Genomic DNA, 23,413 nt, shown 5'->3' with positions numbered 1-23,413 from the left:
TGTAGTTCAATGCCATACTGCCATGCCTCAAAGAAAACCCAATACAGGCATACTTTATTTTATTGTGCTTTGCTTTATTGCACTTCACAGATGTTACATTTTTTACAAAATAAAGGCAAGACCTTCCACCAGCAAAAAGATTATGAGTTGATTTATTGTGATACTAATTTTATTGAAGTAGTCTGGAACCAAACCCACCTTATCTCCAAGGTATACCTGTATTTTGACCTTCAGTAGTGTGAAATATATAAATTAGGAGGCAGTTGTTCACATTAAAAAGAGATTCAGGGGCCAGCCTGGTGGCTCCGGCGGTTGGAGCTCCATGCTCCTAATTCCGAAGGCTGCCGGTTCGATTCCCACATGGGCCAGTGGGCTCTCAACCACAAGGTTGCCAGTTCAATTCCTCGAGTCCCGCAAGGGATGGTGGGCTCCGCCCCCTGCAACTAAGATTGAACAGGCACCTTGAGCTGAGCTGCCACTGAGCTCCCGGATGGCTCAGTTGGTTGGAGCGCATCCTCTCAACCACAAGGTTGCCGGTTCGACTCCCAATGGTGGGCAGCGCCCCCTGCAACTAGAAAACGGCAACTAGACCTGGAGCTGAGCTGCGCCCTCCACAACTAAGATTGAAAGGACAACAACTTGACTTGGAAAAAAAGGCCTGGAAGTACACACTGTTCCCCAATAAAAAAAAAAAGTCCTGTTCTCCTTCCCCAATAAAAAAAAAAAAGAGATTCAACATAGGTTTCTTTGGACAATGACTAGAACATTCAACATAGGATTCAGAATACATTCAAACTTTCTGAAGAAGCAACTGAGGAATAAAGCAGAAGACACCAGAAGTGGTTTGTAGAATACTAATGTAAACTTCCACAGTATTTTGTGAACATTTGTTATTTATATTTAGCTAACGTGTCTTACTATAAGATCATTCGACCTGTTTTTACCCCAAGTGGATAAAGTCAAAAGGAAGTGAAGAATGGGGTAGCTCTGATTTTTGACGGGAGCATCAGGTCAAACAGAACACATGTTCTGTGGCTATGGAAGCCAGAATCACAGTCTTGGAACTGGAAAAGACCACCTGTCCATCCCGTCGTGGGTGACAGAATTGAGGTCCAGAGAGAAGTGATTTGCTTAAGCCCACACAATAATTCAATGACAAAACTGAGGCTGAAATGAGACTGTGGGCTCCAGCGAGCAGAAACCAAGCTACAGCATACTTGGTTTGCTAGGACTCATCCCTTTTGCTGTGGGCCAGTCTGGTTCCCCTGGAGAGCCAGATCTGGATCTGCCTTGACCTTGGGAGTTGATGTGGAGCCCCAGACGCCATAAGGGAACAGATCCATTTCCTCTCATCACGACCACATCTCATCAGGAACCACTCAGCCTTTCTACCTTTCCGTACACACATGCCCAGCCTGGAGACCTTTGGAGAGGAAATACCCTGGGGCTCGACCAGACTTCCCAGGCTATCCCATAACTACACTTCTGCACTTGCCAAAACCAAGCCACTATGACTTTGCCTCCACCTTCACAGAGAAAACAGAAGCTATCAGTAAGAGAGGATTTCAACTTTCAATCCCCTTCCACTTATAACTTACCCAAAACATCCTTGCCAGCTTCCTCACACCAGTGGGAGAGGTGTCTCTTTTCCTACCTGAAGCCAATTCTTGTACTTGTGCAGCTCTCCGACATTACGATCATTCCCTTCATCAATTTCCTGTCTCACTTTCACCCTCTCCCATTGGCTCTTTCTCAATTATATATAAGTGCAAGTTGCTACCATCTTAAAAGAATTAGCCAATCAAAAGCTTTGGCATACTAGATGAATGGAAGGAACAATGGAAGGAAAGAAGGACGAAAGGAAAGAAGTTAGAAGAAAAAGTAGCCTCTCTCAATCTTGAACCCTGATTTATCCACCTTCGGGGTCCTCTACATTCTATCTGTTTCCCCCTTCAATCAAGCTTCTACTTCTCTCCTAAAAGCTCCTCAACCTACGCCATCTGGCCTCTGCTCCCACCACTTCACTGAAACATCACCACTGACTTCTTTTTAAATCCAAAGGACACTTTGCCTTATTGTCTCATTTGATCTCTCTGCTGCATTTGGTTCTATTGGACATTTCCTCCACAGAACTTACCCTGCTTTTGTCCCTCCCTCATCTCTCAAATATTTAAGAAATACTTCTCTATCTTCTTTTCGTGATCCTTCCTCTATTGGCCCTTTAAATGTGTTCCTCAGGGTTCCATCCTGGAAAGATTCTGGGGTAAAGTAGATTAATTTAACCAGATTTCATGTAGAGACAGGCAGATATAAAGAGACTTCTAATAGCTTTAATCACAGCTCTTCTATTTTTCCCCAATAGAATGGTGCATGGTCAGTTGTTTTCTAGAATTAACTTATAGTATCTTGAGGCACTCTTGCTAACTATTTCCATTTACTTCCTCTCAGTCCAGAAAATGTCTCCATGCAAGTTTGCTCCCATTAATTTCACTACCTCAATTTCACTTCCATTTCTTCCATGTTGCTGCCTCCCAGACCTACATCTCTAGCTCAGAACTCTCTCCTGAGTTCCAAAACCAAACATTCACTAGACACCACCAAATGGAAGTTCCGTGGTATCCCCAACATAACTCTCACAAACTGCTGTCACTTGATGCTCCCATCTCAGTGGTGGCACCCACTCACTGGAGCCAGAAAACTGAGTCTTCCTTTCTGCCCCACCCTCAGACTCAGTTACCAAATCCCCGGGCATTTACCTCTTAAAGTCTCCCATATCCATCTAGTTCTCTCCTTTTCCACTGCCCCATCCATAACTGCAAACTTATTCCCATCTAGACTACTGCAACAGCCTCCTAACTAAAACAGAATAGGATAGCACGGAAAATATAAGAGTGCAAAATATGAAGTAAAGAAAAGGGATTTTTTTTTTGGTAGCTATTAGTAACTATATGTGTTGTATATGCTGTGCAAACATGAAGTGTATTTATCATTGTGGCTTGTCAGATCCCATCCTCCACAGGCCTGGGCAGGTGTGTGAGCTCCCTCTAAAGCCACATGTGGCTACCGAGGACTTGAAATTGGCTAGTTTGAATTGAGGTGTGCTGCAAGTATAATATACGCACCAGATTTCAGACTTAGTAGGAAGAAAAAAGTTAGAAAATACCTTTATGTTAAAGAATAAAAAGTTAAAGAATATAAAATGCCGTTATATTACATAATAAAATTATTTTTATATCGATTACATGTTAAAATACTATTTTGGATATATCAGGTTAAACAAAGTCAAACTTACAAAAAAGCTCTCTTAAGGGATTTCAGCATCTTGGCATGCTTTCACATACCGAACTACTGCCTTCTGTTAAATGGAAATGATCTTCAATGCCAAGGGCTGTGGATTACTTCTTTCATTTCTCTCCACAGCACCTGGTGCATTGCTATATATGGAAGTTGATAACCAGCTGGTTAACTGTGGATCCTTTTGGTAGGAAACTGAGTTTTCTCTCAGTTACCTTTTAAAGCCCTAGACCACTGAATACTTGAAATCCTCCTCACAGTCTGAATGAAGACACATGCACCCTTTTCATTTCTATATGTTCAGACACCAAAATAAAACAAAGAATCTAAATATCTTCTTATACCCTGTTTCCCCGAAAATAACACCTTGCTGGACAATCAGCTCTAATGCATCTTTTGGAGCAAAAATTAACATAAGACCCAGTCTTATATTACATTATATTATATAAGACCTGGTCTTATTTTACTATAATAAATATAAGACCCGGTCTTATAGTGAAATAAGTAAAATAAGACCGGGTCTTATATTAATCTTTGCTCCAAAAGACGCATTAGAGCTGATTGTCTGGCTAGGTCTTATTTTCGGGGAAACACGGTATTTGATTTAGATTAATTTCTTCCATAAGGAGTTTAGCATTAGGCAAATGGTGGGTTGGAGGGGCAGTGAGAGAACAAACTTAAAAGAATGGAAGAAATGAATTCATTAATTCTATGCTCAATATGCCTGACTATAATCAATCTGCAAGAAATGAATGTTGCATTTGGACCGAGACCAGCAGGAAAAATGTCTAATAATAACCTTGGGCAAAATTCCAGTTGACCAGAGTAAATGCCCAAGGAAGTCCATGTTTGTTTATTTTCACCAACACAGCACATTAAGTGTCTCGCTTTTAAAATGTACGCTGCTCTAAGTGGCTAAATAGATGGCGAAACTAGTAAAGGAAGCCATTGATGTCTCTGGAAATCCAGTCATCTTTTTGAGCACTAGCGGGTGAGCGTCCTACCTCTCAACTGACATAATGCACCTTCTGCAAGACAGCAGTCTCTTGGCACTGCTCCCCTTTGAAGTAAAGCCCGGAATGAACTCCTGCTAAAGTGGCATATCGAACCAGCCCGTTTTTATTTCCAAGGCCTTCTCAGTTGATCCATAGCACATCCATCGTCATGGAAGTGACTATTGCAGGCTAGAATTACAACTTCCTTCTGACAGCAGAATGAACTCCCAGAAGAACTCGACCAAGGTCGTTAACCAAATCCTTAAGCAGACAGTTTTCAGGGTGGCTGGGCCTTGTTGGAAAGGGTACATGGAACACCCGCTGGCCCCAGAGGATTTGTCTGGGCTAATCTGAGGGTTAGGGAGATATGAGGACATAGTCCTTGCCCACAAGGAGTCCTCATCCCTCAGAAGTTGGGTCTCCAAGGAGGGCTATTACACGTATTGCTCAAGGCTACTCAGTTTCTCTTCTTGACAGTCAAACTTAATGAGTTTCCTTGCTTCATGTTCAAGCAAGAAAATAACAAAGAACAGAAAACAAGTGGAGGATCAAGAATAAACATTGAGGGGCGGCTGGTTAGCTCAGTTGGTTAGAGTGCAGGGCTCTTAACAACAGGGTTGCCGGTTCGATCCCCACATGGGCCACTGTGAGCTGCACCCTCCACAATTAGATGGCAACAACTACTTGACTTGGAGCTGATGAGTCCTGGAAAAACAGGCTTAAAATAAAAATAAGTAAAATAAAATAAACATTGCAAGAATGGAAAGAAGAGTTCTCGGAAACATCTCAAGCCCAAGCAGCATGGTAAATAAGGATAATAAGATTACATTCCTAATGTATATGCTCTATCATAAAACGTAAACAATCTGTTGTTTCTTTTCTAATTTCTTTATCAGTGTTATTTAATTCTATTCACTCCTCTCCTTTTTTATATTTTCTTCCAAGGAAAAATAAGGTGGGTGAAAAAACTACAGGTATATCTTTCAGAAAAAATTCCCCCTTGAACGTGATTCCATTGTATCCTCATATCCTTATCAATTTACCACTTACAAGGACCTAAACTACAGATTGCTTTCAAGTCCTGTTTAGTTAGATATCCCAGCTTCCCGCTTTATTTCCTTAAAGGGTTATGCCAGGTTCTGTATTGGAGACCAGAGATACGGTGATGGCAAGACAGGTTTCTACTCAGCTTCCCCTGGCAAACTTTGACTCGCTCTCAGGGAGTTCACCACTCTTTCCTTTCTGCCCCCACTGCACCTGGTAACACAACTCTTAGCACACTGCGCCCTTATCAACCTGTATGGAAACTATCTGTTTATGTTTTAGTTTGTTCTCGACTCTCTAGATCACAAAGTACTTGAGGGCCCCGAGTTCAGCACGTAGTAGGTACTCAATCAACATGGGCTGAGTTAAACTGGATCACAATAAACAACCTTCACTGTAAAAAGTATAGAGACAAACACATGCAGACACAGGAACACTGTACACACCCTTCTGGACTGCCATGCTATACAGAGAACACAATGGTTCATTACAAAAAGCATTGTACACAATTGCTGAGATTCAAGTAAAATTTGTGTTTGCGGACAATAACATTCAGCGACATAAGTTCACCTTCTAGGACTTGCAGTAAAGCTTTATAGCCCTTACATACCCAGAAATTTCCTCTTACATTATCCCTAGGTAAAGTTAGGGTGAGTTTGGGAGCCAGTGTGTGCTTCAGCTAAGACAATGAGAACCACGTTGGTAATTTGCTACATTTTTTAAAAGATGATGTTTTGTTATTGAGTCCCATTTCCTCTAAACTATGAATTCAAGTTTTGGTTACACGTGGGAGAAGGAGCCTGTTCTCTGAAGGGAAATTTTTCAAATCTCTCATGTACTTGCCAAAGTTAGTTAAGCAACTCAGCAGCCACCCCCTGCTTGTGGTGCCAGTGACCCACGTGTAATTTGGGGCAATATGCTTGGATGCTGGGAGATACACAGAATTTATATAATTTGAAATAAGATATTAGCAAAGCTAAAGATCAACAGAAACTACTAAAAACCTTACAAAGAAATGCCAATTTAACATTTTCACCTGCCACTAAATCTCTTCATTAACAAACTTTGTTATTAAGTAGTTAACATGTGCTTTAATTATTAAAGTTAAATCATTAGCAAAGGAAAGGTGGGCTCTGAAGTATAAATCTAAATTTAGAATATACCGCTGCAGTGATCAAAGTTTGCTAAGAGAAAAGTTGCTTCAAAAAATGTAGTGTAGTGGTTTATAAATTGGATGAAGTCCCTATTTAAACAGAGCCAATTTTCAGTAGACCATATAATGATGGACAGCATGGAAAATTTTTATCAAAGGTAGATCAAACCAATCACTTTAACAGTGTGACTTCTGTTCATCCTTAACACAGACGCACGCGTGCGCGCACGCACACACACACGCACACACACACACACACACACACACACTTTAAACCAGAACTGCCAAAAAGATGGGAAGGGAATGTATCTCACTTAAGTGTGTGTTGTAGGGGAAAGATCTACTTTGCAGGTATACAGCTCTAGGTTCAAATCCCGACTCTATCCTTTTGAAGCAATGTGACTTTAGGGAAGTTGCCTACCCTCTCTGAACTTCAGTTTCCTCATTTCTAAAACGGAGGGGAGGTGGAGGTTTTACATTGCCAGCTTTGCATGGTTCTTGGGAGTTAACTCCCAGATGAGCTGTCACAAGTGAAAGTGAAAAGTATTTGAACTTTCCTCCTTCCCTGAATTTCTTCTGCCCACCCTATCAGGCAGAAACAACCAAGGAACAAAACAGCTAACAGGCAAAAAGGGAAGGAAAAGAAGTGGGCAGGAGAGACTGAAATGATACTTAAACTGGAACTGGAGGCGGCCTCTCTCTCCCCTGCCATTTACCTGTCAAGAAGGTGTGTGATGCAAATTTGAACATTGGGTTTAACTTTTAAAAACAGTTTTTGGGTGATCTTGTAACAAGCTTTTAGCGATCTTTTTTTTTTTCAGTGCTAAACCATCGGATGTTTACTGGCTCAAAGGACTCTGTTGGTAACAAACTTATTGGGCTGGTTTGTATCCCATAAGAACATAGGTACTACATTGTGTATGCCATTCAGTAAGTGGCTTAAAGTGCTGGGGAGCATTTAATATTAAACTGTCCTAAGAAAATATATCTAAAAAATAGAAACACAGTGAACAAAAGCGTACAGAGCTCTAATATAACTTCCTTTGCTTTCATGTATTAGGAAGTTGTTCTAAACCTGCCTTTGAACCCTTATTAATCCTTCTGTAGAAATAACAGTTCCAAGATGGGCTGGCTTTGGAATCTGTGAGCCCTCATTTTGGGAGTTCATAGAAAATGCTACACCACAAAATCCTTTAAAAAAAAATAACCTCTTCCAGGGTCAAACTCCACAGCCAATGAAAATGTTGCACCTTTTAACTTGAGGGAAATTGCTGGAGAGAGGATAGCTCTAACTAGTGTATCATTTGGATCTGATAGTTCAAAGAGACGTCTCCCCAAGTTCCATACGACTTCCGACCACAGAAAACCCACCACCCATTTGGTGTTTTTGATTCCTTGATGATAAACGCTGAGATGACTGAGAATCAGTTACTGAGATGGAAGGAAGCTCTGAGTGCCCGTTTGCACTTTCGTTATTAAAGGCACATAACCCCTTTCTAAGTAAATGTAGCTTCCCCAGCTTCTCACACCTGAAGAGAAACCCTCACAGCGCATTCTGAAAACGTTTACAATTCATTTAAGGGACACATTATTTCTAAATACATCGTTGAGGGATTCTTTTACTTAGTTATTTTGAAATTTTCAAACGATTGGGGAAGTTTGCTTCCATGTTCTTTTCATTATTCCAAAACTGGCATTAGGTACCAAAATTAGTTGAGGACCAAATCATTCCCTAGCTAGAATTTAGAACTTGACAGCGGCCCCATGCCAAGCTTTGCGAAAAGAATACCATTTTCAAATTGCACTGTAGGATTTTTTTTTTTTCAAATGAGAACACACCTAAAAGGAAAAAAGCCATCCCCTCCTCCCCAGGCACAAAAACATAGCCGAGACCGAGCAGCCCGTTTCCTACCCAGCCGACACAATAATGCTTTGTAAGCTGAGAGCAGCGCCGGGTAGAGAAGCTAAGTATAAACAAGCTGAGAAGGATTAGGCGGTAGCTCCATTCTCATTTACATGAAAATCCTCTAAGCATCTTTTTCCTCGCTGGCTGCGGGCGCATAAGGAACTCTTTTGTGCCATAGTCACGCATACATTTGCTTCCTTTGTCTTTACTTACCAGTCGAGGCTGTGGACATGTGTGCTCTATTTCCTCCATGGTTTCTGAGGGAGGCTCATTGGAAAGGGATTTTGGGATACCTGTTTCTGACTCAGCATCAGTGGTAAGTACTGGCATGGCCAGCGAATGCTCCCTCCAGCTATGCACCCTCTGTCAGTCTCCTCACAGGCAGAGAATGTTTTCTTTGTCATGTATTTTTCTTTTCCTTACCCATCCCCCTTCTTCGTCCCTTCTTCTGTCTTCCCTGGGGAAAATAAAAGAGGTTAACCCCCACCCCTCCCCTTTCCTTCTCCGAGAAGCCAAAAGGCAAGGCCTCAGTTTATCACTATAACAACAAGACGGCACTGGAGCGGCGGGTGCGGGATACAGTACCTTATTTGCATGGAGCGCGCTGGTTGGCTACTGTCATCATAGTACCACTCCGCCAGGGAGCCGCCGGGCCCCATTGGCTGGCGGGCCGTGCCCACGGGGCCCGAACTTGCTGCTTTTGTTTCTTCTGTTTAATTCTGTTGCAAAGGTCTGGGTCCACTCGGGGCAAGGAACCCGGGCTGCACCACCCAGATAAGATAAAAGCGCTTCCTAGGGTGGGGGCCCAGGACGCCTGGAAAAAGAACATAGCAGACCTCCACTAAAAAAGAACCACGTCCCCAGCCTGAGCGTTTGATGTGCTGTAGTCAGAATTTTGCCAAATAGGAGTCATCCTGAAGACAAAGCCACTTTTGAGCCCAAACTCCCTGTGCCCACAATTGCCAGCTGGCCTTGAAGGGCCTCTCAGGTCATTCATTGTGGGCACCTGAGTATTCACCCCCTTGACTGCAACAAGAAGAGCACGGGCAGATCCCCTGAGCACAGGCAGATCCCCTGAGGCCTGGCATAGCCTGGAGCCTAGCTCTGGGGCTGCCCTGGGAGGAACTCTGAAGGAGGTGGATTGTTTTTGAGGACTTGCCTCCCACCTCTGACGGCCCTCCCCGGTTGCTTCCTCCCTCAGCCACTGCTTCCCCTGCCCAGCTATTCTGAGTGTCCTCAGTATAAAGTCTTGCTGTTGTCTACCCTTCAATACACTGTTCGAGTAGCTGGTCTATTATTCCTCTGCTCCCATTTTCTAAGCACCCTGCTTTCTGCAAATGCTCAAGGCAATCACAGTAATATCCCTGATGGGGTGTTAAAAAGGATGTGCCCTTGGCGAGGATGTGGAGAAAAGGGAACTCTCTGCAAGGTTGGTGGGATTGCAGATTGGTGCAGCCGCTATGGAAAACAGTATGGAGGTATCTCAAAACTCTGAAAATGGAACTACCTTATGATCCAGCAATTCCACTCCTAGGTATCTGTCCGGAGAAATCCAAGACTGTAATTTGAAAAACATTTATGCACCCCTATATTTATTGCAGCAGTATACACAATAGCCAAGGCATGGAAACAACTGAAATGCCCATCGGTAGACGACTGGATTGAGAAACTGTGGTACATTTATACAAAGGAGTATTACGCAGCCATAAAGCAGAAAGAAATCTTACCATTTGCAACAACATGGATGGACCTAGAGAACATTATGTTAAGTGAAATAAGTCAGACAGAGAAAGACAAGTACCATATGATCTCACTTATATGTGGAATCTAAAGAAAAGAATAAATGAATGAACTAATCAGAAACAGTCTCAGAGACATAGAGGAAAAACTGAGGGTTGCTAGATGGGAGGGGGGTGGGGATTAGAAAGCACAGTCAGTAACCACAAGATGGCCACGGGGTTACGAAAATCAGTTTGGGGAATGTAATCAATAATGTTGTAAAGATTTTGTAGGGTATCCGATGGACATGTGTCTCATTAGGGAGACCACCTCAGGGATGGTGTAGATGCCTGACCACTGCACTGTACACCTGAAGCTGAAGCTGAACAATAATGAATGTCAACTACAAGTTTATATATATATATATATATATATATATATATATATATATATATATATATATATATATAGTTTATATATAGTATATATATAGTTTATATATATAGTTTAGTTTATATATATAGTTTATATATATATACTTACAAGAAGTGGAGTACAGCATTAGCAATATAGAGACAGTGGAAATGTAATGGCTATGTGCAATGTCAGAGCCATAGTGGATGGGGGGAGAGGGGTTGTCACCATGTGAGGGATATAAATGATAAATGTCTAACTATTACATTGTTTTGTGCACCTGAAACTAATAAAAAATGTACTAAATCTTAAGTATTTAAATAAAAAGGAAGGCAAATGTTAATCTGAAAAAAAAAAAGGATGTGCCTTGATGTCTAAATCCGCCAGGAATATCCCCCATTTTAAGAGGAACACACACTCAGAGAAAATAACTTAAGGCATTCATTCTAGTGAAATATCACACTTTTTTTTTATTCAAGTTTACTGGGGGACAATAGTAAAGTTACATAGATTTCAGGTGTACAATTCTGTAATACATCATCTATATATCACATTGTGTGTTCACCACCCAGAGACTATCACACTTTTAATAACAATAAAAATCATGGTAACTGTTAGCATTTATTAAGCACAAGTACAGTGCTAAGTACTTTACCTAGATCTTATTTAATGTCCATAAGAACCCAAAGAAGTCCATCCTATGATCTCCATTTTACAGGTGAGGAAATTGCTATTTAGAGTAATTGCTCAGGGCCTTAAACTCATAAGCAATGGAGCTGGGATTGGAAGGAGAGGGGTTGGGGCAGGGATGCAGCAGGTGCAGTAGGTAGAAAAAGCATATAGGTAGGAGTCCTTTTAAGACAAGTCTCTGGTCTTCTAGATCTTTCATTTTAACCTATAGCAGTGGTTTTCATCCAAGTGTGGTCCAGGAACAGCAGTAGCACCAACATGAGATCACCTGGGAATGAAATGCAAATATTGGCCCCTCATGACTTGATTCAATAGGTCTGGGGTGGGGCTGGGATTCACATTTCTAACAAGTTCCTAAGTGATGCTCATGCTGCCAGTCCAGGGACCGTCGCTTTGAGAACCAGTAATCCAAAGGACGGGATAAAAACACTCCGAACTCCCTCACAGAATTGGGGAGATGAAATAAAATATCACGTGACAGCACTTTGTAAATTAGAATGTGCTATGCTACTATAGGGAGGCATTCTTTTTATTGTTCCTCAAATAAGGAGAGAGCTACCCTTAAAAGAAGAAAATGGATTCTGTGGCAGACATTGACAGTTATATTGACATTCTGCTTTAAATCAGGTTGACATCACTTGACATCTCCGTTATTATCTATGCTTGAGAGAACTCCAGTGATGCAAGACTTCCATTGACATTTGGGCCATCTGAAAAGGGGTCTTCCTATCCTTTCCTTCCTGTCCTATCTGCCTTCCTGGAAGCACGAAACACCTCAAGCTGCAAGTTTAGTTCTTTTTTTTTTAATTTATTGGGGTGACATTTATTAGTGAAATTACATAGATTTCAGGTGTACAATTCTGTAATACATCATCTATAAATCCCATTGTGTGTTCACCACCCAGAGTCAGTTCTCCTTCCATTACCATATATTTGATCCCCCTTACCCTCATCTCCCACCTCCCACCCCCCTTACCCTCTGGTAACCACCCCCCTTACCCTCTGGTAACCACTAAACTATTGTCTGTGTCTATGAGTTTTTGTTTCTCATTTGTTTGTCTTGTTCTTTTGTTGTTTTTGGTTCATATACCACATATCAGTGAAATATATGGTTCTCTGCTTTTTCTGTCTGACTTATTTCGCTTAGCATTATACTCTCAAGATCCATCCATGTTGTCACAAATGTTCCTATATCATCTTTTCTTAACGCGGAATAGTATTCCATTGTGTATATGTACCACAACTTCTTTATCCATTCATCTATCGAAGGACATTTTGGTTGTTTCCATGTCTTGGCCACCGTAAACAAAGCTGCAATGAACATTGGAGCACAAGTGCCTTTATGTATAAATGTTTTCAAATTTTTGGGGTAGATACTCAGGAGAGGGATTGCTGGGTCATATGGTAATTCTATTCGTAATTTTTTGAGGAACCTGCACACTGCAAGTTTAGTTCTATCAAGCCCTTTGATACATTTAGGAGCCCCTTTCCCACCTGTGCTGGGTGATGTGGGAGTGAGGTTGCTCATCTAATCTCAATATTTTCTTTGCTTCCAGTAGTGGTTCTCAATGTGTGGTCCCCCCAAAAGCAGCAGGAGCACCCCTGAGAACTTGTCAGAAAGTCTCACTCCCTACCCCATACCTACTGAATCAGAAACTCAGGCAGTGGAGACCAGGAATCTGTGTTTTAATGAAACCTCCAGGTTTCAGAGGCATTCCGCCAAATACTAAAGTTTGAGAACCACTGTCTGGAACTACATGATCTCATTGGAAAGCACCTAATTCCCACTGTGTTCTGGTCCACTGAACTGCCAGCTTGGTTCCTATTGGTCCTCTAATTCCCTCTCTAGAATGGGAGGCTCCCCTGTTCCCCTGCCTAGTTAGCAGAATCCTGATGTCCAGTGAAGTCCTTGTGGACCCCTCTTGCCGAAGAACCTAGACTATGCCCTTATCACCCACCCCACACAGACTTTTGCGTCTCAAAGTGGGCAGATGCGGCCTTCCTCCCCTCCCCGTCTTCCCCTATCCCATCAAACCAAGCTGCTGCCTCTCTGCCTAGGATGAGTATCTTCATTGTGTCACCCAAGTCAGACCCTTACTTATCACTGACGCTGTGTCAAACCTAAGTCACGCCTGACACACATTCAGCCCAAGTCCTTGAACCTTGAGAATTAGACTTTTAACTGCTTTGAGGGTCAACTCTATAACTGCTAGTAATTCCATTCGCATGAATCTTACTCCAGTCTTGTCTTCCTCATGCCCCTGGCCCCACAGTCCAGTGTGTGAATTTCAGTCTATCTCCCAGTCCTAATGGACAGAAATACTCTTTTGGGCACCACTCTTAGACAGGTCCTTACCAGAGCCTCTCACTCCAGGGACAGAGTCTTGGCTGCTATTACAACCGATCCAGGAACTTCTTAACAATACCTGAATGGGTTATTTTACCTTGGGGCCTTTGTAATGTTATTAAGATGATTAGCTGAGAATGGCCAGTTTATTCCACACTATGGAATTAAATATTCCATAACGCTCTCGGGGTTATGTGAGGGGAAGGGGATGACTCTAAAAGGAAAGCAGAAGGGAGGTTACTGGGGTGATGGGATTGTTTGTATTCTGATTATGGTAATAGTTACACGAATCTATACATGTGTTAACATTGTTAAAAACTCCATGGGGGGCATTTGTCAGTACATGCTAATAGCCTTTAGAATGTTCACACCCTTTGACCCAGGGATTCCCCTTGGGAATTTATCCCCAAAGAAATCATCAGAGAAGCACACAAACAATTATGTACAAAGATGCTTAATGCAGGAGGGGGGTGGTAGATGAGGGTAAATGGGGTCAAATATATGGGGATGGAAGGAGAACTGACTCTTGGGGAGTGAACACACAATGTGATATATAGATGATGTATCACAGAATTGTACACCTGAAATCTATGTAACTTTACTAACAATTGTCACCCCAATAAACTTTAATAAAAAATGCTAATGCACAATTACTTATAAAAGGCAAAAAAGATGCAATTTACAGCAAGAGGAGGAATGATTGAAATAAAAATGAAATACATTCATATAATATAGTATTACACATGCATTACGAGTCATGCTTCTGAAGAAATTTTAATGCTATAGGTACATGTTAACATTATGTAAGGTGAGAAAAGTAGATTCCAAAAACTGAGCCCAATTATGGTTGTGTACATGCGTAGGAAAAAAGTATGGGAGGGAAATACAGCAAGATGCTGTGACATCTTTAAACTGTGGGATTATGGGGGATTTCTGTTTTTTTAATTATATTTTCTTGTCAATAACAAGTATTTAAAAATAAGAGCATAGCATATTGCCCTTATAATCAGAAAAAAAAAAAGAACATTACCTCTCCTTTGCAAAGGTCTCAAGGGCTGGGTATGGGGTAGGGGTGAGGCAGGCAGAGATTACCACGTGAGAGAATAGTAAGGTGCAGGGACACAATGAGGCAAAACAAAAAAACTGAAACTGAGGAATAAATGGGGGGGGGGGTCCTATCTCCAGTTAGCAGAAGCAGAGGGTACCTGTTGGAGGCAGGCCATTCAGAAAATCCCCAGGGAACGTTTGGGTACAGGCTCCTGTGTCTTGTAACCTTGGCAAGAAGGGCGTAGCTGTGGTGAGAACTTGTTAGCTCCGCTGGCCCTCACAAGCACCATCTATCGCTGCCACATACCCAGTACCTCTTGTGTTCTTAGCACTATGCCAGGGACTTGCCACTGGTACTTATAATCCCCACAACACCTGATCAGATAGGGATTGTTGTCCCACTTTGCAGATGAAGAAACTGAGCCAGAGTCCCTCACTTCAGCTTAGAAGAAACCTACAAATGACATTCTTCCCGCAAGCATTCTTCACTTTAGCAACATCAAGTTGTTGAAAATGCCACTCCCAAAGATCTGCAGGGAAGAACTAAAATAATCCCTTTGGAGCAGAAGCTATCAGAGCCTGCCTGTCGTGAGGGGCGGCCTGCGGGGTCTCTGCTCCTGCTCCCCACACAAGAACGCAGGACATGGTGAGGCCAAAAAGGAACACCCACGGAACCATATGTAGGGGAGTCATATCACTATAGTCTCACTGGAGGCTGGATTCACACGACGTGCGACCTGCTGTCCGCTTTTTCTGCCAACCGACCGACCCCTTGCTAACTGCACTCTGCCGTGCTAACTGCAATCCACGCTTGCCAGCCACCATCTTCTTGCTAGCCCCCATTCCCTCGCTAGCGTAGCCACAGCAGTTATATTAGTGGCCAATGGCTCACTGGTTACAGCTGACGGCCAACTAGCCACAGCGGATGGCCATCCAATCACAGTTGATGGCCATTTACTACCTGGGCCAGCACCTTTCTATGTGAGGCTGAGAGCCTGGAAACTGCCCTTTGGGGCTCTGTCCCCACACTGCCCAATCCCACTCCCCTTGTCCCCCCCACCCCTATCTCATCATTGTCGTCAACACCTGACCGCCTGCCAACTGCCAGCGCCTGCATCTCTCTGTCTGAGGACTTTCTCTGACCATGGGAAACCCCTGCTCCCTTCTCCCAACGCCACCACGAGGCAGGACTGAGGGGTGAGAAAATTAACAGCTCACACCCCAAGAGCTCTCAACCAATAACTGACAGGAGTGAATGTACAAATACCCAAGTCCTCTACACTGACTCTAGAGTTCCCCAGTGGCAATTTCCAATCACCACCGTGGTAGCTGGCTTAACAGTGCACACTGTATTGGGTACCTTCCTTTCCTTGTCTCACTTGTATACATTCCTATGGGTGTTTCCTGGGCTCACCTCCCAAATAAACTCCTTGAACTTTAATCCTTGTGTGGGACAGAGCCCCAGAGAGCAGTTTCCAGGCTCTCGGCTTCACGTGGAAGGGTGCTGGCTCGGGTAGTAGATGGCCGTCAGCTGTAACCATTGAGCCATTGGCCACTAATATAACTGCTGTGGCTGCATTGGGGAGTCGAGGAGAGTCGAGGAGAGTCAGTCGGTTGGCAGCAAAGTGGACAGCAAGTCACACGTCGTGTGAACCCCGCCTCCAGTGAGACCATAGTGGTATGACTCCCCTACCTATGGCTCTGTGGGTGTTCCTTTTTGGCCTCACCATGTCCTGCGTTCTTGTGTGGGGAGCGGGAGCTGAGACCCCCCAGGAGACCCCACATGACACCTTGTCTCACGGTCTGCTTCTGGGGGATCTCCAACTAAGACAGTATTTCAGTGCACTCTTCATAAAGTTCTAATACGATCTGCTTTTTATGGCGAAACACCTTTCATATCCACGTCCCATATGGATGAAAATGAGTCATAACGTTGCATATAAAAGCCTATTTTTAATGTGTTTTTTGAAACTAATAAAAGCCTATATTTAAAGTAGGCCTTACATTTAAGCTTTTCTTCTTTAAAAGTACCTTTCCCTTCCCTTTTATTTTTCAATCTTTAATCTAGTCATGCTGCTAGAAATTTTATATCCATTGTATAAAAACATTAGGATAACCATACTGAAAATTTTAACTTAGATGATGTAATACAGAATTGTACACCTGAAATCTATGTAATTTCATTAACAATTGTCACCCCAATAAATTAAAAAAAAATTAAAAAAATTTAAAATTATTCAGCTACAGTTTGTATGCCCCTACATATATTACACTGCTCTTAATATTTATCAAGGTCATGTGTAAAACCTCCTTCATCCCAAGTCCTTCCCCCTTACCATCACTCTTGACACTGTTTATTCCATGTTTCCTTTTCCTTTTTGACTCATTTTTTCTTACTGCTTCAGATTCACCAAATAAGGAATTTACCATAAAGAAGAAAAGGAGGTGGAAAAAACAAGACAAAGTTGACAGAAGAGTTTCAGGTTACCCAGAAACCATTATTACCTTCTATGGAATTTTGTTACTTTCATGTTCTATTTTGAGCCACTTCCCCAATTTTCCACATGTGACTTATGGTTTGGGCCTAAAACCAGATAGTGGTGGGGACAGAGTCCCAGAGAGCAGTTTCCAGGCTCTCAACCTCACGTGGAAAGGTGCTGGCTCAGGTAGTAGGTGGCCATCAGCTGTGGCTAGTTGGCCGTCAGCTATAACCAGTGAGCCATTGGCCACTAATATAACTGCTGTGGCTAAGCTAGCAAGCGCAGATTGCAGCTAGCAAGTGGGGTTGGTTGGCAGAGAAGCAGATGGCAGATTGCAGATCGTGTTGATCCCACTTCTTGTGTCTCGACTGGCCACCAGGGAGAACAGGGTGCAGGAGGACCCCTTGTTTCTGTACTGGCGGATGTTTGCTTTTGTGTCTCAACCAGCCGCCATGGAGAATATAGTGGTATGACTCCCCTATCTATGTCTCCGTTGTTGTTCCTTTTTGGCCTCTCCGTATCCTGCGTTCTTGTGCAGGGAGCAGGAGCTGAGTCCCTGCATTACAATAGTCCAGAAAAAATTCCACCATACTAAGTAATGAAACCCATGCATAAATCCTTTTCACCCACTCCAGGGAAATTATGGTAACAAATTTTTTTCAGTGTAAAGCATTTCACCCCTCACTTGGTGCTTTTGCACATTGAATTATGTCATAATAGCACTCTGAGACTGACGACTATTAATACTGAAAAATTTCAAATGAGTAAACAGATTCAGAGAGGCTAAGTGACTTGAGCAAGGTCACACAGTAAGTGGCAGAAGTATCACTTGAATCCAGTTCGCTTGAATCAAAGTTCACTCTATTTTCCACCAAACTACACTGCCTCGCTCTTTGATACAGTTATATTTGCTCTGTTAACAAGATTGCTGAGCTAACTCATGGGTATCTCATCATCCAAAATAACCCCTTCACTCTTCTACTGAGTTCATGTAACGTGAAGTACTCTTCACTTGTATTTATTCAGTTCATTTCATATCTCTGAAACCATGGACCTGGCTGGACTCATTGTTGGTGCTTGAATTTACTTATGACAGAAAAATAAATACAGATGCATTGCCAGGGTCACTAGTGGGTCAAGGTCCAGATGGATTACAGGTCTATGACGTATAAAGGGCCATTAGGGGGAAAAAATAATGGTCAGACATAAAAAGTAGTCAGAGCTTCAAAACTTGTTCTTTGAAAATCAAAATCAAGACGATAGAATGAAAGTACTTTAGTTTCTTCTTAACATGGATTTTCTTTTTTCTTGCTTCTATAATAACCCCCACAAAGAATTGACTTTCATTCATTCGACCAAAATTTATTGAGTTGTAAGGGGCTGGGGGGAACTGCACAGACCCAACAGGACAAACCTACTGCATGAATGCAAATGACGCTAATGAAACATCATCTTACATCTTATATTTAAAAGAAATATCTGACATGAGTCGGAGAGATGAACAGTAAGGAGCTCTAATTCCTTAGCACTCAAGACACCATACCATAATGGCTGTGCCTGTGTTTGAGAAGGTCCTAAAAGAGATGTTTGTTTTTACTAAATTAAAATGTCTTTAAATAAATGATGATGATAAAATCTGTTGTAAATATGATACATTTTGTTTTGCTGTATCAAAAACAGATATGATAGTAGCTTTTTATTTTGCATAAATTAAAGTTGCCCTTAGCTGAATAAATCATTCTTATTGACATTAGCAGCTGTGTAGTCAGTAAGGAATTATTGTTGCTATTACTTGGTGGTATTTATGAACACTTTTATTTTCTAAGTGCTTTACAATCACTTATTGTCTAATTAATAGCTAATCATCTGTTTACAAGTAATAATCACACACGTAGTGCAGTTTAATCAAAACTCCAAATGCAGCCGCCATCATACTCAAGAATGTTGTGCAAATTTTGGTCCCTCCTTGATGTGGTTTGGGTCCAGACATACGGCTGAAACAAATAATACAACAGAAAAAAAAAACGAATAAAAATTCCTCACTTGGATTTGAGCATAATTTGGATTCACAATGTTTGTGTGCCAAATATACTATCTAAATGTCAGTGGATAAGTCAGAGTATAGGTAATTTTCAACACTTAATGACTCAATTACACAGACATATAAAATTTTTAATTTATTTAAGTCACACAATTGGATGATAGTTTGTAATAAATGTTCAAGGGCAGGCACTGACTTAACATTGGAACTGTTAGTTACGATCACCGTTTCAGTGATTTTCATGAAAAAGATCAAATGTAGCAAATGTGGCTCAGGGACCTTCAAGGTTAATCGAACCAGGTTCATGTCTAGACGAAGCTACGGCCAGTACAAACACCTGTCAGTCTTAATTAGCCAGTGAAAGTGGATGTGCTGTTCTGGCTCTTTAGTCTCCCCAAGTGTTATTCTATAAGCAATTATGGGAACCATGAAAGGATTTTTTTTTAAACAGGTGAATGATATGCATACTAGTCTAGGTTTTTCCCCCTCTAGGATAAATTTTCGTACAATTGCTGAGTCAGAGTACTTGCATTTTTTCAGGTTTTATATACATGTTTTCTGATGCAATTATCAAATTGTCCTCCAGAATAGTTGACCAGATTTACACTTCTGATATTCATCAAGAGCTGTCTTTCATGGTCATTGATCTGCCATAACCAGTTTTCTTCCTGCTTGCTTTCTCACCAGGCAGTTTCCCAATACTGCAGCAAAAACTGGTGTCCTAACCATCATACCCGTGGCCTTCTCAATGTGATCCACATGCGTTTGACTAGCAAGTGAGTAATCAAGCCCCTGATGTCTGGATGGATCAATTCATTCACAGGTAAACTATTATCACAATCCTTGGGCTTTATGCTAATTGATTTTGAATGGCATGGACTCCAAAGTGAAACCACACTCAGAATCTTTGAATGCTCAAAGAGAGATTTGGTTTAATCTTCTCTATCAGTTTCCAATTGCTGCTGTAACAATTTACCACAAAGGTAGTGGCTTAAAACAACACACATTTAGTATCTTAAAGTTCTGGGGGGCCATAAGTCAGAAATGGATCTCAGGGGACTAAATTCAATGTTTCGACGAGACTGCCTTTCTTCTGGAGGCTCTAGGACAAAATCCATTTCCTTGCCTTTTCAAGCTGCTAGAGCTGCCCGCATTACTTGGCTCATGGCCCTCTTCCTTCCATCTTCAAATCCAGCCATTGTATCACTACAGCCGCTGCTTCAGTAGGCCCATCTTCTCAAACTCTCCTGCCTGCCTCTTTTACTCAAAAGGATCCTGTGATTCCATTTTGCCCACCTGGATAATCCAGGATGATCTCTCTCATCTTAAGGTTTTTAACTCAATCACGTCTGTAAAATCCCTTTTGCCATGTAGAGTAACATCCTCTCAGGTTCTGGGAATTAGAATGTAGACATCTTGGGGCTGGGGCATTATTCTGCCTATCACACCTTCCTTAGCACGAGCTGGACCTGGTATCTCATCTCCAGAGATTTGAACAATACACTGTCTCTAATTTTAATACTTAGTAATTTATGAAACCCTACTCTGTCAGGCACAGGTACTATACCAGATTTGCAGATAAGAATCAGTGCTTAGAAAAGTTAAGTAATTTGCCCAAGGTCACAGGTCAATGGCAGAGCTGAATTTCAAACTCAGGCCTGTTGGACCTCAAAACCCCTGCTCCTGCTTATAGGGGCATACGCTGCCCCTATACCTCAACAGTTCCCATGCTCTGCTCGGTTTGTTCTCTTTGCATAGCCCTCATATGGAAAGCTTTTCATTTAGTTTTATGTTAAATGATACAATCTAGCTACATAAAACCTTTTATTAAGCCTGTCATGCAGGGACTCTAGTCCCGCTCCCCACATAAGAACGCAGGATATGGGGAGGCCAAAAAGGAACACCCACGGAGCCATAGATAGGGGAGTCATACCACTATATTCTCACTGGTGACTGGTCAAGACACAAAAGCAAACATCTGCCAGTACCCCAACAGGGGTCTGCCAGTACCCCAACACGGGTCTTCCAGCACCCCAGTCTTGCTGGCGGCCAGGCAAAACACAGGAAGTGGGATCCACAATCCGCCGTCCGGTTCTCTGCCTGCCAACCAACCAACCAACCAGCGTAACCATGGCAGTTATATCAGTGGCCAGTTGGCTAACTGGTCACAGCTGCTGGCCAACCACTACCTGAGCCAGCACCTTTCCACGTGAGGCCGAGAGCCTGGAAACTGCTCTCTGGGACTCTGTCCCCACAAAGCCTCTATAAATCTCATATTTGACCCATTCCTACGTGCCAGTGGACAATGTCATCATGAAATACTTATACAAGATGATGTCTCCACATCCTCTAATAAATCTTCCAAAAAGTAGCCTCAGATGGGTTCTTCCTCTGTAACACAAGTAGAGGTGGACACTCCAGGTCATCTTCTCTGTGTGTAAAATATAAATCTCTGAATAATATCAGCTGGTTTCAGTGAGAAATCATCTTTCCAAAGGCCCACAAATATATGCAAAACCTTATTCTCGAAAAAAAGAGAGCCTAACACTTTAGGGGTCTGAGTTCATGTCTTCATAAAGTCTCTCATCTCTGCTTCGTTTCCCAAGGTTCTCAACCTTGGCTGTACATCAAAATCACCTGGGGAGCATTCAAAGCCACCGAAGCCTGGTTCCCACTCCCTAGAGATTCTGGCCTCACTGGCCTGGGGCACAGTATCAGGACTTTTAAAAATGCAGAGCCTCCCTCCCCCCCACCAAAAAAAAAAAAAAGCTGAGAACCACAGGGTAAAGCAGAGATAATGAGAGACTATTTATTTATTTTTAAATGCATTTATTTTTTCAAGGAGGGCGCAGCTCACAATGACGCATGCAGGGATCGAACTGGCAACCTAGTTGCTACCAGCACCACGCTCTAACCAACCCAGCTACCTGGCTACCCCCAATGAGAGACTATTAAAATATGGATTTTGACCCTGTTAGGCTCTCTCCCCCCCCCCTTCCCCAAGTATCTCTATATTGTTTGCATCAAAAGAAATAAACGCTATTTAGTGTATGTGTCTCAAGAAGCTGGCTGTGTAAAAAATGTCAATGTGTCCAAAAGCAATCATTGTAAACACCTAGTCTACTTAAGTACTACGTGAAGGGCTAAGTCGGATGACTCATTAAAGGTGTTTGAGAGTAATTATATACAGTCAATGGACTTCCACAGAAGCTCATCCTTGCTACAAGAAAAAATTCTCTTGAGTAAGCAAGCATAGGAAAGCACACTTTCAAAGAAAAATAATCCTTTATTTCTGCAAAATAGTCTGGATAAGCTCACCATACCATTCAACTGTAGGAACTCAAAAGGAGCAAAACTATTAGCATTAAACCATGGCAGTCCCTAGCACATATAATACCACCACTGCTCAAAACATTTTTGGAATAATTCTGTTGAAATTTTCATCATGGCAAGTTTATAAAGCCACTTATGAAAAATCCGTTATGATGTAATCAAATCGGAATTTTTTTTTTGATCCATAGAGGTATTAACCAGATTTATCATTCACCTATAAAACTATCAATTGACTTTTGGTTGTTTCAAAAATATCAGAAATAACCCTCAGTGATGACTGTGACCTCTGAGATATCCAATAAGAACAGAGGGGTAGTCTGTGCTGGCAAGAAATTCCTGAAGGGGGGCCGGCCTGGTGTCTCAGGCGGTTAGAGCTCCACGCTCCTAACTCCGAAGGCTGCCTGTTCGATTCCCACATGGGCCAGTAGGCTCTCAACCACAAGGTTGCCGGTTCAATTCCTCGAGTCCCGCAAAGGATGGTGGGCTCCACCCCCTGCAACTAAGTTTGAACACGGCACCTTGAGCTGAGCTGCTGCTGAGCTCCCGGATGGCTCAGTTGGTTGGAGTGTGTCCTCTCAACCACAAGGTTGCCGCTCGACTCCCACAAGGGATGGTGGGCTGCGCCCCTTGCAACTAAGACCAAAATGACAACAACTTGACTTGGGAAAAAAAATAAAATAAAATAAAAAGTCCTGGAAGTACACACTGTTCCCCAATAAAGTCCTGTTAAAATTTAAAAAAAGAAATTCCTGAAGGGCTAGAGATCTTAAGCGAGGAAAGAGACCTTCTGAAGTCAATTCTTATAGTGCAGAGGTCCTCAAACTTTAATTTGGCTAAGAAGCACCTGGAGAACTTGTTAAATTTCAGTTTCCCAGAGATTCTGACTCAGTAGGCCAGGGCAGGGCCCATCAATGTGACATTCCATCCAGGTCATAGGTGTTGCCCGAGGC

The 23,413-nt window shown here is 42.3% G+C and overlaps 1 protein-coding gene across 3 annotated transcripts in view; it reads right to left on the bottom strand.

Moving 5' to 3' along the window:
* Positions 1-23,413, bottom strand: part of PCYT1B (phosphate cytidylyltransferase 1B, choline) — a 117,216-nt gene that overhangs the window by 84,267 nt on the left and 9,536 nt on the right. The window contains exon 1 of one of the 3 annotated variants that reach the window (XM_081043397.1): positions 8,606-8,943. The exons of 1 other annotated variant lie outside the window; for it this stretch is intronic. In XM_081043397.1, the coding sequence (XP_080899523.1) occupies positions 8,606-8,722 (117 nt within the window). In that variant the 5' untranslated portion in view covers positions 8,723-8,943. Of the gene's footprint in view, positions 1-8,605; positions 8,944-23,413 lie in introns of those variants that run through there. One more of the 3 variants, XM_081043398.1, reaches the window with a different exon arrangement.

This window comes from Rhinolophus hipposideros, assembly GCF_964194185.1.
Source record: "Rhinolophus hipposideros genome assembly, chromosome: X".
NCBI lineage: Eukaryota > Metazoa > Chordata > Mammalia > Chiroptera > Rhinolophidae > Rhinolophus > Rhinolophus hipposideros.
Note: the sequence above shows the minus strand (reverse complement) of the source record. Positions and strands in the feature narration are given on the sequence as shown.